Raw genomic sequence first — 16,012 nt, 5'->3', positions numbered from 1 at the left:
GGGCAGAACATTTCTGAAAACTTTCCAAAAGTTTCCGAAAAAATACAACATTTTTCAGAAATTTACCAATAATTTTTTTTTTTACTTTCCCAAAATTATAAAAAGTTTCTGGAAATTTTCAAGAAAATTGACCACCACTTTGCAATAATGGCAAGCCATTTGCCAACTTAGCAGAAATTTGCCAAATTCAGTGAGAATCAACTCTTCTCCAATGCCCCTTTATACAGTATTTAGTACTGTATTGTGCAAACTCTAGACAATTTTGTGCACATGTGCTAAAACACATGCTTAAATCAATAAGAAATGCAAATCTGATGTAATCAGATATTAAATCTGAAAGAAACTTTGTGTTTAGACTTTGATTGTTCAGACTTTTGAAAACATTTGGAAAACTCTCATTTGAAAATAATGCAAAATGGTAATATTTTATCTAAACTAAATTCGATTTCACCTATAGCATCTGGACATATTGTGACATAATATTGTGTCATTTTGCTAACAGAGCGAAGGTTATTTCTCTGAAGTTGAACTTGAACACTTATTAGAGGAACTGAGCTGTTTTGCATTCCAGCTGCGACAAGGAATTTTCATCTAGATCATCAAAACCATCAGTCATATGATTGTTAGACCTCTGCAGAGGGGAGTATCAACATCTTTCTCTGATAATGGATGCATCCTGTCTTTCTAATCTTTGCCCTCTTTATCCTTTCCTTCTCATTGCTCTTGTCATCTAACACTGGCACCCTTGCAAAACCAAACACTATTTGATTATTATTGATATGAATCACACGTGCCCAACAAAGCCATAGAGAAACCGTTTCAACCTGCAGCCACTGAATCAATTTACATAACCAGATGTAAGGCCATTATTACCACAAACCTAAATGGAACTACATTTTTATTTATATATTATTACATTTATTATATATGTGCATGCATTAGCATAAATGTGTGATTTTAGCTTTTCATTATTTAAAATACTCTCCTTGCTTATTTAAAAAAGCTATCCTTGAAACTATTCAGTCCTTTCCTAACACTTGTACCCTAAGCATTGTGCATGGAAAATAAAAAATAGAAAATGTCAGTTATTCTTGAGGGAAAAGGAAGAAAAATACAGTGTTTTGATTTGCTCTAAAATAATTTTTGGCTGAACAAAGACAAGGAGCAAAGGTTGTGTGAATTTGTTTTAAATTTAACTAAAATAGGAAATACGGCAAATGACCAGTGCTTGCATAAATAACAGGGAGACAGCATTTGTGCCCTGCATCCCTTGAGTATAGAAAAATGCATCATAGTGTGCAGCCAAATGTAGTTTCCATTTCTTCAGCAGTTAGACTGACATGAAACCTTTATGACAATGAATGTTTTAAAAATGAAAATGCAGCCATTGTAAATTACCCTATTTTACTTGGGAGTCAATGGGGCAGTCACAAGCCACCCGGTTTTCATCCCATATATCTTAAAATTAGTTCCGAAGATGAACAAAGCTTTTACAGGTTTGGAACAACATGGAGGTAAGTGATTAATGACAAAATTGTCATTTTGTGGTGGAATATCGCTTTAATCCACTTGCTTCAAATCAAAATCCAATTTCATGTTACTAAACGCAGGCCTGATATAGGATTCCCAGCATGCTTTGCATTAGACTGAATGTAGAGAGCACAGGTCAGAATTGCTTTATGTGTTTTGAAAATATTTGTGTTTAGTATTATGCTTTTTTCTTTCTTTCTTTCTTTCTTTCTTTCTTTCTTTCTTTCTTTCTTTCTTTCTTTCTTTCTTTCTTTCTTTCTTTCTTTCTTTCTTTCTTTCTTTCTTTTTTTTGCATTGGGGATAAGAAGAGTTCCCATCATTGGAGTTTTAAAGATTAAATATATATATATATATATATATATATATATATATATATATATATATATATATATATATATATATATATATATATATATATATATATATATATATATTTAAATCCAATGTACATTATTATTTTGTGCTATTTTTTATTTTCAAAATCAACTTAATATGTAATTATTTTATTTTTGCAGCTATTGTTTGCATATTGTGACATTATGATTTACTCTGACACTGAAAAGTGTTAGACATTGCTGTGCATCCGTGTGAATTACATACTTATGTAAACACATGATTGCATGATTGACAGGTCTATCACATGGGGGGCGTGGCTTTACAAAATAGAGCTGTCAGTGCTACATATGAACTGCCAATAGTGGATTGAACTGAGAACTGAATGGAATTCTGTCGCCGCTTACTGTCTGTGACCAGCGGCATTTTCGTAATAAACTGAGCTCTACTTTCTTGTAAATAACCGCTTATTACTTTTGCTAGTTTAGCTGTGAAGGACCTTGCTGAACATCGACTATCATTATCTTCAGAAAGAGAATAGTCAGACCGTCAGCCCCTCAACTGAGGCGTTCAGTAGCAGAAGAAAACAAGACAGCTTGTGATATACAAAGGTGGATTATGGAGAAATATAAGTTATCGACTCAATTTTAGGATAATTTCCAGTCGAGAGAAAAGTGCTCAAATCATCGTGATGTTTGAAGAGTCATAGCAAGGTAAGCGTTTGATTTTCGGGAAACATTATTGTGTTGCGTGCACTTGTTGCGTCCTTTTTTGTGTTTTTTTTTTTTTTTGTGTTTTTTTTTTTTTTTTTTTTACGATCATATAACGTTAGCTTTTTCTATGATAACTCAATCATAAACGGAATGCTTAAAATTAACAGTGTTCAAATGAAGCCTTTATTGCATTGTTGTTTAAACTTTAATGATTGTATGATTTTTTTTTATTCAAATGAATACTGTCCTGTTCAATGTCTTGCTTCAATACTGTTTTTTGTTCGTTGCATTTTCAAATGAATTATAGCTACTCTGTTTCAAGATGCTCAGTAGCCTACATCATTGCAACTGACAGATACAGACAGTTTTTCAGGGCTAGTCTGCGTTTGTTAGTGCAAAATTGGTGGTTTGTTTTTAAGTTTTAGGAGAATAACATTGCCATAGGGAAATAAATCGTTTAGATTTCAACACATACCAGAAGTGGGTGCAGGATTTAGCATCATCTACTGAGGATATTAATTATCATTCAGAAATGTTATAACATTTAATACAGTAAAGTAATCGACTTCTAAGTTTTTAACAACTTGTGATTCTGCATGTTTGTTTTAACAGAATTGAATAAATGAACATCCAACAAATACATCAGACAGATGTGCACTTTTATAGCAACCCACTCTGATTCCTCCAACAAAAGAACGGTTATTCTTCAGTGCTTTTATAGCAAGTCACATTTTTCTTGTTAGCTCTAAGAGGCCATTGCACATTAGATTATTTTTTTATATATATAATTTAACTCAAAAAATGGCTTCTCATGTGACAGCTTTGAAATGAGTATTGCATAAATCAAGTGGTAATCTCTTAGAACTTGAGTCTATTTTTTGTTGAGATTTCATTATTTAGGAAATGTATTTGGAGGAAGGGGATTCACTGTTTAGTAACCTCACACATTTCCTGACATGAGTTTGCAGCAGCAAGGGGCTTTAACTGAAGCACAGATGCAACATCAACTCTGATCTCATGGAAGATGATTGCAAAAGCTGCATGTCACCAGAGAGTGTAGTGAATGCTCATTAAGTTAAGCCTACTGTTTTTGTTTTTCTCCATAAATCCACTATAAGCTTTTAAGTGACTTACAATGCTGATAGGAACCTCAATACTGTGTTCATTTTAGCTCTAGTTTCAATTGGTTTTAGATAAATGATTGTCTTCGGCTGTAGAAAGGTTTGTTTTGATGTGTTTGACAGGACGTTCTAAGTAATAATTCTGCCAAGTAATAGCATTCTTTTGACATGACCTCACTTTTTTGGGTGATAGTGGAGACAAATAATGGACTTACAAAACAACAATGTGGCATGGCTAGGAAATCAAATGTAACTTTACTTTAATGGGAAGCAATTATAGTGAAGTATGTCTGTTGCATTAGTAATCTGTTCTGCTGAACGTGCTTCAGACTAAAACTGACTAAATTGCTTTATTCCCAGATTTAATATTTTTTTTAAATGTCAAATAAATAAATGCATAAATTCAATAATCCTCAAGGACTGCCAATAAGCAGTTTATAGGCACATTCGTAGTCTAAATGATTAAATCAATAAATAAATGTACTGATTAACAGTAGACTGCAAGTTTCCTGCAAACCTCAAAATACCAAATCAAACGATATGCCAATATCTAAATATCGTCTTTATAGATAAGTCCATCTAGATAAGTGGTTTTATCTGATATTGCTTGAGGGCCCGGATTTCTGCAGTATCACCTTTCTGTTCTGTGATTTATTTCATTTTGATCATTTGATTTGGAACTGTCAAATGAAAGAATGTGTGTGTGTTTGGTGTGTATAAAGAAAACCCGTGCTGTTACAGTAATTAGCAACCTTTTGTGATTTACTGTGATTGACACTGGAAAGGTATAAATAGGACAGATAGAGGTAGGTGCAAAAATCACACAAAATCACATCGTATTTGTTCCAGAACTATGTGTAATTAATGTCTTGAAAGGACTGACAAAATGTAAAGGGAAGATTTCGCTAAGTCGATAATGGTGATCATTTTGGACAAGCATCAGTTACAGTAATGCCAGTAAAATCTCTGTAAATATATATAGATCTTATCGATGATAGCAAGAGATCTGCCTGACATAGTGCTAAATTGCACATAGAAGACCTATCATTAAACCTTGGAAATTGCTCTTCTGCTGAGAGGATTTGCTGAGAAATTACACGGCTAGCAAGTCTAAATCATGTCTTATTCCTATGCCATTTTTCACCACTGTCTCAAATGCATCTGTTTTGTGAGGGGCAGTGATAAATGTTTATTTTGTATCTTCATGCGGCTAATATGAACATTTTTCATGGGAATGCATGCACTTAATGACTCAGTATGTATTGTTTACAGATATGAAGGGAGGGTCTTCATGTACAGTAGCCGATAAGAGCTTAATCTGGAGCCTCAGAAGATTGGCAGAAGGTTATTGAATTGTAAAGCTGTTGGATATGGCTCCCCTTCAGCTTATATCTCAAACTGAGTTCAAATATTATTCGGTAGTATTTTCATTTTTTTGTTTTTAATTTTTTTCCTGTTTATTCTGCAGGAAAGGAATCACCCTCCTCAATAAGGCCCTAATGGAGAATGAGACCATCTCTTCGGGCTATGTCCCACATTACCTTCTTCAAGGAGATCCCTTTGCTTCCAAGCTGTCCAGGGAGGCAGACATAGTGGCGGCGTTCTACATCCTTATCATCGGTAAGTGCACAAGGTCGCTGTCCGTGTGAACGTGTGAACTGTCTTGGATAAGATCAGAAATAATAATTTAAGAACAATTTGAATTCGAATATGTATTTAGGTCACAGCAGAATGTCTGGATTTTAGTAATTGTACTTATTTCTTGATGATTTCAAGGAGTTTGTCTTGTGAATTTAACATACTGAAATTTTAATTATATTTTAGTCACCAGTAATGACTAAATCAGATATTCAGATTTATTGCATTACTTAATCTTGCCTAAACATATAACAGCCTTGGCTTATTTTTAACGTCATGTTAAAAACAATGGGTTCAAACCCTGATTGTTCATTGTGAATAAAGCCCAACCAAGAACTGTTACACAGCAGAATATGGATTCAATGGGTTTGTTTTAAATAAATATGTGTGCACCATCATGTGTATGTTGTGTACTACTGGCAAAAGGAAAAAAGATTCTCAATGTTTTGTTAATACATTTATAGATTTCATAAGACCGTAAGACACCAAATTACTTTTGTCATTTTATTGAAAACCTTATCTTTGACTCTCAAATATTCATCATTGGCAAATTTTGTCTAGGAAGTCCATTATATTGGTCTGCTGAATTCATTATCGGAAGAATGCACACCTAGCATACATATTTATTTCACAGTGTATGTTGTATGTTGTTATGCATTTTAAAAATGTATCTTGGAAAATGCCATATATTCCTCTTTCAGCTTATTTGTCTTGTTTGTCTAGTGTGAGCATACTCTGAGGTTATTAAAAATCAAAGCACATGTCTAGCGTTTATATATTATTGTATTGACCAACAGTAGTAGCCTGTGTACATATAAATTATATAAGCACATTACAGAGATTTTTCAGTGACTGTACTGACACAATGAATGCCTACAGGTACAATAACCAACATGTATTTGATTCCTTCTAAATCGAAAAAACTATGAAGTTTTTTTTGAGCAGTGTCACTTAGTGCATTTTACATGCTACATACAGGGGAGATCCTGGTTGGTGAATTTTGTTTTACTACATTCAGTGGTTTTGTTGGTGGGTTTATTTTTGAATGTCAGTTTCTCTGTAGGTACATATACAAGTATTGTTTGCCAAAAAAAAAAAATAATTGAACATTATTGTAGGGGTGTATTGTTATTGGCTGTTCAGGAAAAAAAAATTATGTTTAAATAATAAATAAATAAATAAATAAATAAATAAAATAGTAGTAATAATAAATCATATAACAGTTCGTGAAATGGCAAAAAAGATAAAAGGTGACATATTCTTTTTGGACTTTTTAATCCTTTGTGAATTAAAAAAATGCTTTATGGAATCCTTGTATGTTTTTTTTTAATGTTTTTTTTACTCTTCATGAATTTATCTCTAAACCAGAATAAACATTTCTAAAACTGACATAACCTCTCCAAGAGAATGATTGCTATGTCCAATCTTTATAGTTATTAGAAATAATTCCGATGTTTTGCAACTGCATGTCTTTTACGAAATACACTATTGAAAAAATTAATTTGATAATGCTTGCCAATGTATGTCTGTCTTTTGTGCAGTACGCTTTTGAAAAGTGTAATTTGAAAATCCTTTTTTTTTTGTTCAGTACAACATCATTTATAGCCCAGTCATCCATCAATAACCATGGTATTAAAGCTGTTCTGTGAAAGATGATGCAACCCTTTTTTTAAATTAAGGTATTTACCTTCGCCCATTTTCAATGTAATTCTTTGACCTGAAAGATGTGTGTGTTTCAGGGGAAAGACTGAATCAATAGTTCTTCCTTGTTGTATTTCACAGTCTGTTCTCCTCCATTTGAAACATGAGATCGGTCAGAAGCTGTTGCAGTAGACATATACTCTCAGTAATGCATACACTTCGGCAAATGCCAGTGATGAACAGGTTTCAGTTCAAAACATTTGGTAGGTAACTTTCTAGACAGCATGATAGTATTGTCATTTATGGATGGGCTGTCCCTTTAAGAGTAATAACTGTTGAAACAATGTATCTGTTAGGGATGTTAATGTGCGTGATCCATGCACATTGATTCTAGATCATATGAGAACAGCAGACTAAAGGACATTGAAAGAGTTCATTGAATAGTCACATGAAGGAAACTGTCTTCACTGCAAAGTTGCATCAGTCAGCTGACACAAAGGACAAGAAGTGAAATTACTGTATGTGGCACTCACTGACCTCTGCATTGGAAATGTCTTTTTCATAAAGAGGCCTTGGACATTATCAATTGAACATAAGATTTTGAGTGATAGATGTTTTATTTAATACAATTTTGTGAAAGCTCTTTTTTTGGACAAATTTTAGCAGGCACATAAGTGGTCATCTAGTTAAAAAAACTCTGAAAAGACAAACTAACATTAATGGGAGCGTCGTTTCATTTGAATGTATGAGGCTGTAACCAGAAATGAATAATTATCACACTGCTCTTTTATTATAGTGACCTTTTTTCACCCTTTCACTGTGAAACAGAATAACCAGTAACCTTTGACTCCTATTAGTTCTCTGAAAAATAACTGGTATACCACAGGGGCCTTAATATGCAGTCATTGTATTTCAACAAATACACAAGCATTAATCACATGCTTCTCAAACTGATGCAAAGGACTCCATATAACAGAAATAATAATTAAAAAAAAGCCTTTTCTAAGGTCCAATACTTACTTTTTTTCTGGTATTTTAATAATACCATCCCATCTGCACATCATTTTTAGATGTGTTTACTGTTTAAAAAGGTAATGTCTTTTTTTGGGGATTCCCCCTCCACCCAGATGTTATGTATCGTGTGTGCAGTTACATATTTGTGAGCAAACACGCAGTATTGCAGTTTGTCTTATGTTTTTACAGGTATCTTGTCATCCACTGGAAATGGTTATGTCATATACACAACCATCAAACGGAAGGGCAAGTTAAAGCCACCAGAGTTCATGACGCTGAATCTTGCGGTGTTCGACTTTGGCATATCGGGTGAGACTGAAAGACTGAAATACTGTTTTCATCCGTCAGATGTGCTTTTCAAAAATTGAATGTATTACGTAACTGAAAGGATCTCTTTGTTGTTTATAGGATTTTCTGCCTTTGTGAGTGTTTGACATACATAAAGCTTTCACATGTTTTGTACAGCTTGTATTGGGCTTTGGGCATTATGTTCCGAGTGGAGAGTGTGACAGTAAATCAGCCAAGGTTATTCAGTGCTGCCTCTTTTATGATACTTGTCACTGTCCTTATTGATTTATTTCCTGTTATTGTAAATCACGCACAGATTTTTAAGACACAAGTTTACACAAATGAACAAAAAATCTATTTAATGCCTTGATTAACACCTGAAAAATATAACAACTCCCTTTTCCTTCAGTTTACTCTAGTGATTCCATTTTCACATAAATACCAACAGGAAATCCTTTTTAAATACTCTTTGTTTAAATCTGAATTTATTTCTACAGCAAACAGTTCATATTTTATGATAGCTTTCAGTATTATACAATTAATAATATCTATATTAAACATACATTAAGTAATATGATGTGGGCATGTAAAGTTTCCAAGAGTTTACTGTTGCCTTCATGTAACTATATAAAGTAAAGGCTGGGCTAGTTTTAATACATAATCATAAAGTGCTTAAGGTTATTGATTATAGCATGTTTCGTTCACAAATTCGGTATTGTTAGTTCTGGCTCTAAACAGCTCATAAAAAACACACTTGACATGATTGCTGAAATATTGGCAGGGGATAAATTATTTTCAAATTGATCAACTATAATCTCAATCATTTGACACATTTCTAAGAACATTTTAATGGTGCATAGAGGTACTTCACTGGGGCTTGTACCGCAGTGAAAATGAACCACTGTCTGAATCAAATGTTCTGGCCTTTGTTCCTTGTTCATAATAAACATTTCATCTCGTTCAAATTTTTTTTTATTCATAATTGTACTCTAGCCCCACCTAGTGGATGTTTAGTGTCGCTTCCTCATATCCCTGATAATAAACCAGCATTTCTTAAACTTAAAAGATTGCATGCTTATTACAACTCAGTTTTCATTTAAATAGCTAATTTTTCGTAACACTTTACAATAACAGTACATGTATAATCATATACTAATTTCTAAATTCAAGCCATGAATTAATGATGATTATGGCATGGACTAATCAAATAACTTTAATCAAGCACAGTTACATGAATTCATGTGTGATTAATGACCACCTCGAATACATGTTAGTACACGTTTATTACACACATGAATCCATATAACTCATGGTGTAGTAGGTAATGTCAGTTCTTGATTAGCATATGCCTTAACTCATCATTAGTTCATTATTAAATCAAAATTTCATTTAGGTGTTAGTGCATGATTATTCATGTACTGTTATTGTAAAGTGCATAATCTGTATAATGTCCTCTCCACCAGTAAGCTGGTGTGTGGTGGGCGTTCTGGCGAAATATGGCTGCCGTCGCATCATCCAGGTGGATGCTGCACACTGGTGGTGGATGAGGAGATACCCCTTGACTATGTAAAGCGCTTTGAGTGCCTAGAAAAGCGCTATATAAATGTAAGGAATTATTATTTTAATCTGTTTAGTCGCCATCATCATTAAACACTCACTTTCTGAGATTTGCAGAACAAACTACCTACCACGTAGCTCATAAAGTTCATTCCGGTTAATTAAAGGTGGGGAGTGTAATTATCTGACAAAAATAATGACTGTTTTAAAAATAAGTTTCCCAAACAAGTTTCTCTCTGTCTGCAATGGTCAGTCGACAGTCCTACCCCAGAATCACAGGATTTGATCAAACAATCTGAGTAATACTGTTTTTCCATTGTCATTGAAAAAGACTTCTAAACCTTTTAAACGATAGATAAAAATCAAGAGGTTTCCCATGAGTCACGCACATGGAAGACTACTCTAGTGCATCACATTTACAGTCTATATGTAATTTATGTTTACAGAGAGTATTAATGAGAATCTGCATCATATTTCAAAAAAATGTAAATTTAGGTGGTTTTAGATACAAACAGTAATCAAAGATATTAATTATATTAAAAGGTATAAAATCTACTGAAAAAGAGCCGTTTGGAATGATAAAGATGTTTTTTTTTTCTCGATTCATAACATCATAGTTTGCAGTTCATACTTTTGCAGTGCTCTTATTGCCCTCTGTGGAGCTCACTGAAAAACAAAAGTATTCTTTTGTCAGTAATAGCTGCTTCTGAATTTTTTTTTTATGGCTTGTTTAACATCAAGTTCTTTTTGTATGTTTTGTCAGTCACTGGAAAGCCATTCTTCATAGTGTCTAGTTTTGCCCATCGCTGGCTGTTTGGCTGGCAGGGTTGTTGCTACTACGGCTGGGCCGGCTTTTTCTTCGGATGCGGAAGTCTCATTACGATGACCATTGTCAGCTTTGACCGCTACTTGAAGATCTGTCATTTAAAATATGGTAAATATATTTTTTCTGTCTCTCATTCTGTTTCTATTTGTCTGTCTGTCATAGCTTTACTAACATCAGTTCACTCTGCCAATCAGGTACATGGTTCAAAAGGCGTCATGCCTTTCTCTGTCTGGTTTTTACATGGATCTATGCTGCCTTCTGGGCCACCATGCCATTGTTGGGTTGGGGCAACTACGCACCTGAGCCGTTTGGCACCTCCTGCACGCTGGACTGGTGGCTGGCCCAGGCCTCGGTGTCTGGCCAGAGCTTTGTTATGTGCATGCTCTTCTTCTGTCTCATCTTCCCCACTGGCATCATCGTCTTCTCCTATGTCATGATCATCTTCAAGGTCAAATCGTCAGCCAAAGAAGTCTCTCATTTCGACACACGGAATAAGAACAACCACAGCCTGGAGATGAAGTTGACTAAGGTTTGTGCATTTTAATAAGCAGAAATGCTATGTGGAAATGCCATGTCATTTTTTACATGGTTCCTTTTGCATCCTCCAGGTGGCGATGTTGATCTGCGCAGGGTTTTTAATAGCTTGGATCCCTTATGCTGTGGTATCAGTGGTGTCTGCTTTTGGAGAGCCTGATTCAGTGCCTATCCCAGCCTCTGTTGTGCCAACTTTGCTGGCCAAGTCCGCTGCTATGTACAATCCAATCATATATCAGGTCATTGACTGTAAGAAGAACTGTGCAAAAGCTTCCTGCTTTCAAGCTTGGAGGAAAAAGAAGCACTACAGGGCTTCAAGGTATGTGCAACGTTAGCGCTCTTCCACGCTCAATACCCATGGCTGAAGAAGTGCCCTTGAGCAAGGCACTGAACCCCCAATTGCACTTGGATGGGTTAAATGCAGAGCACCAATTCCGAGTATGGGTTAACATACTTGCCAAACGACTTAACCTAACTTACTGCTCAAATTCTAGAGGAATGTGGGATGAATGAATGGCTTCTGATCACATTTTTATATATCTACATCCTAGAACCAAGATTTGTTTATTCACCTGAACAGATTGAGAGAAATGTAACATTACAGCACATGTTCACCATATATTATATCATATTCCTTTAAAATACTTTTATTTAGGACATGATATATTTGGGTTGGTAAATCTATATTAATATTCATCAATTATTCCTCTGTACTAGGTCATTATATTATGAATCAAGCGCAATATGCAAATGCATATACTACTGTGGGTGGATGTTTTTTGTTGCTATGCCGCATCTCGCTCTTTGTCTTGTTCCATTAGTGTTATAAGACACTGCCTTTAACTCACTTAAAAAGAGATACCTGTGTCGAGATGCATTCATCAAGTTTTAGCTGGTTAGCTTGGCCCTTGTTAGCCTTATGAAATATTTCAATTTCATTTTTTTGCATTTAAGCAACATATTGCTGATATTTTAATATTATAGAAGTTGTTTTACAAATTTGGTTTGCAGAGCTCTTTAAAAAATGGGAATTCTGTTTTCTGAATGCAAAAACATCTGTCCTTATAAGTTATTAGCATGCAGCAAGAATGTGATGCGTTTACATGTTCATTGTCATTCTGCATTAACAAGCTTGGACACTGTAAAGTAGGATTGCCTATTTTTTTGAATGTTTATTGGAAAGATTGTTGACATAAAACCTAGTATGACTGGATTAGGATAAACGTAACAAAAAACAACCGATTGACTGAAGACTATTGAATGTAGCTGTCTTGTTTTTCCCAGGTTCTACTCCATCTCTGCCTCCCTGAAACAGAGAGCAGCCAATGAAGTTCCAATTGAGATATGAGGAAATGACAGGAACTCACAATGGGCCTGTGATAGGACACTGGGCAATTTATTATTGTGCAATTAAGACATCAACAGGACATTTCCTACCGCCGTCAACGTCACATAATCTGCAAACACATCTCTTAAGTTGATCTGTGTGCGTATAAAAAAAATAAGTGGTAAATAGGATTCAGTTTTGTTTTTTATGTTTTATTGTATTCCAGCCTTCTCAGAACCACAATGCTTGAACTCTAAAGTGGCTTCACTTTTCAACAAGTCTGTGTTCTGTCTATTGTTGCTAACTGAAACCGGTCACGATCACATCTGTACAAGAGCATGGTCACAGATAAACAACAATATATAGATATAGATATATACCGTACAGACAACATATGTGCATAATTATATATTTTTTTTATCAGATTGAATGGACTATGATGCACTGATTCAGACCACTGAATTTCTTTTACATTATTATAAGAGATGTGGCACGATAGTTTTGGGGCATGTGCAATGATAATTACATCAGAAATTTTACATTGAAATGTGTCCTCCAAAGATTCAGTTCATGGTCTTTAGAATTTCTGTGTTTTCTTTGTTTTATTTTTAATCATTTAACTCATTTTAACATTCTTTTTATATAGTAACCTTTTGCATGTTATCAAGCTGCAGGAAGCCCCTAAGGTTAAAAGAAAGTGAACAGTTGGTGAACATAAGTTGTTTACAGGTACTAGTGTGGTTAAATGTTTTCCACAAATATTATAAACGTTCTGTGGAAGTTGGACAATAATAGAAGTTCTAACAGTTAATAATGAAGCAAGCTTGGTTTACAAAAAACTTAAAGGGCCAAAATGAACGTTCACTGTATAATGATGACTGATTAGATAGAAGCTTGTAAATACTCAAAACAAAATGTTAGCACAATGATAGCTAATTGTTATTAAATGTGAAATAGTTTACACTTATTTTGATGCAGATCACTATTTAACCTTAATGGCAAGCAGAAATATTTCTGTTTCTGGAGGTTTGGTTATGCAGTAGACATATTATCAAAATTAAATTGTATTTATTTTATTTAAATTTTGCAAAGTGCACTCAATAAACGTTTATGTATTTAAAAAACACTTGAATACACTGTAAAACACACTGTTTAGTGATAAAAACTAAATAAACAAAAGCAAAAATATCTATTCTTGGAAGGCAAAGTATTTAGTCCAGAGTAATTTTTTAGCCCTTTGAATAAGTTAACAACAATTTGAAAAGCTTTTAACCATGACTGAGTACATTAAGACAAATATTTTTCAGTGAGAGAAATGACATTTTTATGTATTGTATATTAGATAATTGTTTACAAAGGTTTTAAATGAGCAGCTTTGTTAGTCTGCTCTCATCAATAAAGGCTTGAATAAAGCTGAATTTGCAAATGCATGGTTTGACCCTGTTGGGTTCCGGTTTGAATGGCCAGAGATTCCCCACTCTATTAGTAAATTGAACCTGAAGTGGAAAATATAACGAATCCAAAGGTAATGTTGCCTATGATGTTTCCTCTAGGTAGATAGGATACAAGTTCCTTCTCAATCAGATCTGACAGGTTTGTCAATGAATAAGGCTGATAAACCTTACAAAAAACGTTTGAAGAAGAAATCGCCATTAAATGAAAGAATAGACTATTCTACTATAAATAATATTTGGCTTTATTATCAAACCTGTAGGTTTTGACTAATGATCAAGGGAAGCACTTAGAACCAACCAGAAAAATGCATTGCCGTGTGAATTGATGTTAAATGGGACATCTTAAGTGTTCTAGAGCTAAGTGGTGATCTGGGAGGCAAATAAAACTGGCAGATTGAAGACTACCAAAGATTTGCATATTTCACAAACGAGAGGCACAATGCATCTTCTATACTATTTTTAGAATTCTGCTATTGCAATAAAGCCTGTCACAAGTAACAAATCATTGTTCTGGTGCATTCAACTTTGCATTAGTCAGTTGATATACACTGTATCCGGCCCTGAGGACATTTTTGGCATTTTTGTCTCCAGCAGATGTCTTGGCATAAATAGTAATCTCTTCATCATAGTTACATTAAGTGAAATTTAATACAGGACCTTGATTACATGACAAAATTCAGTGTAGACTGAAATAGTTCAATCTATATTACAGAATATGATAATATACAGTACTGTAAGACATTCAGTATTTTGCTATCTTCTGTGCAAGTGCAGAAATCATACCGGCTGATCCATTATCATCATGTTCTCATTAACATTATTTTTTAACCTCACTATGGTAGAGTTTTACTTCTAAGGTAATAAGAAATGTGGTAAACAGGGTTTTAATGTTTAAATTCCACAGGCTGGAACATTTCTCTGTTACAGTGTTGGTACTACATTTAACTGTAAACCCGAAAATGTTGTTATCAGTTGATTATTGTATGATGTTATCAGTTGATTATGTATGTTACTTTATTAGTAGAAATTTGCTTATTCTTCTCATCAGTTTGCGTTTTGGAACTACAATTGCTATAACTTAAAAATTCACTTTCAACAGTTGACAAAGGATAGTTGGCTGACAAATTCATTTGTGTGTCATCAGAAAATGTAATGTCAGTGTATCTATCTACAATAATGATCAAAACATTGAATAAAGTTTATTTAAAAGGAGTTTTTGTGTGCATTGGGAAGGAAAAATATTGCAAGTTAAGAAATGGTAAAAGAAGAAAGAAAGAAAAATGTCACATTGTTAGAATTTCCTGTCAAATAAAGTATAGGCTGTTTGACAAGAAAGCATTGAAAGACAATGCCAAGGGTTAGCAACCCAACAGGGAGGAAATGTTTCAATGAACTTATGGCAAGGTATTTTAAAAACAGCAAAAAATAAAATAAGGAGTGCAGAAATTGGTGACATTAAGCCACTTATTAATTCGAAGCAATCAGTAGTCGCCAGTAACTGAAATTAGAAAATTGACTTTTTTCTTTCTTTTTGTAATTAACGTCTAGCTAGTTAGGATTCCACAATATTAGAATGGCAAATAACATCAATCAGTTTAAATAAAACAAATACACACATTTTAGGGCATTTATTGTTAATTTTTTTTTCATTCGTCAGTTCCGTTGATAGGACCATGATCTCAGCGGGGTTGCAATATGATGTGTGTGGTATAAACTCCACACACACCGTGAATTTGTGATTCCAGAGGAGGCAGAGAATGGGCTGAGAACTGGGAGAATGAGCTCGACACAACAGACACGCTGAGCTGATGTGCTCACAGCTGCTTACTCATGAACGAGCACATATTCACCTCCCTGTGACAGTCAAATGGACCGTTCTCACGACCTGATGGGAAACACAATTAGCTTAAAACTCCTATACAGTTGCAGTCATTTTTTACTCACTCTTGGTACAACGGCATGCCCCTTCCTAAAGCATGTAGACATTAAACTTTTTGCATGGCAGTTCATTTGTACAATGCAATAATACAATAGAT

General features: G+C 34.2%; 1 protein-coding gene across 2 annotated transcripts; it reads left to right on the top strand.

Moving 5' to 3' along the window:
- The first annotated feature begins 2,219 nt into the window (after positions 1-2,219).
- LOC127983399 (opsin-5) lies at positions 2,220-15,188 on the top strand. Of its 2 annotated transcripts, XM_052585577.1 has the most exons (8): positions 2,220-2,576; positions 4,970-5,041; positions 5,166-5,317; positions 8,180-8,299; positions 10,599-10,769; positions 10,856-11,190; positions 11,270-11,514; positions 12,480-15,188. In XM_052585577.1, exons 3-8 carry the CDS (start codon positions 5,197-5,199, stop codon positions 12,541-12,543), a joined length of 1,056 nt encoding a protein of 351 aa, XP_052441537.1. In that variant the 5' UTR covers positions 2,220-2,576; positions 4,970-5,041; positions 5,166-5,196; the 3' UTR covers positions 12,544-15,188. The 2 variants fall into 2 exon arrangements, with proteins under 2 accessions (XP_052441537.1, XP_052441538.1); XM_052585578.1 differs by lacking the exon at positions 4,970-5,041.
- Positions 15,189-16,012: the final 824 nt, after the last annotated feature.

Source organism: Carassius gibelio, chromosome B20 (assembly GCF_023724105.1).
Source record: "Carassius gibelio isolate Cgi1373 ecotype wild population from Czech Republic chromosome B20, carGib1.2-hapl.c, whole genome shotgun sequence".
NCBI lineage: Eukaryota > Metazoa > Chordata > Actinopteri > Cypriniformes > Cyprinidae > Carassius > Carassius gibelio.
The sequence above is the reverse complement of the archived record's forward strand: the minus strand, read 5'-3'. Positions and strand labels throughout refer to the sequence as shown.

What these genes read in the sequence shown, in the direction of transcription:
- LOC127983399 (XM_052585578.1), top strand. Translation starts at nt 5,197, where the DNA reads ATGGAGAATGAGACCATCTCTTCGGGCTATGTCCCACATTACCTTCTT. An exon ending in GATCTGTCATTTAAAATATG is followed by an intron (nt 10,770 to 10,855) that starts GTAAATATATTT and finishes TCTGCCAATCAG; the next exon opens with GTACATGGTTCAAAAGGCGT. An exon ending in AAGCACTACAGGGCTTCAAG is followed by an intron (nt 11,515 to 12,479) that starts GTATGTGCAACG and finishes TGTTTTTCCCAG; the next exon opens with GTTCTACTCCATCTCTGCCT.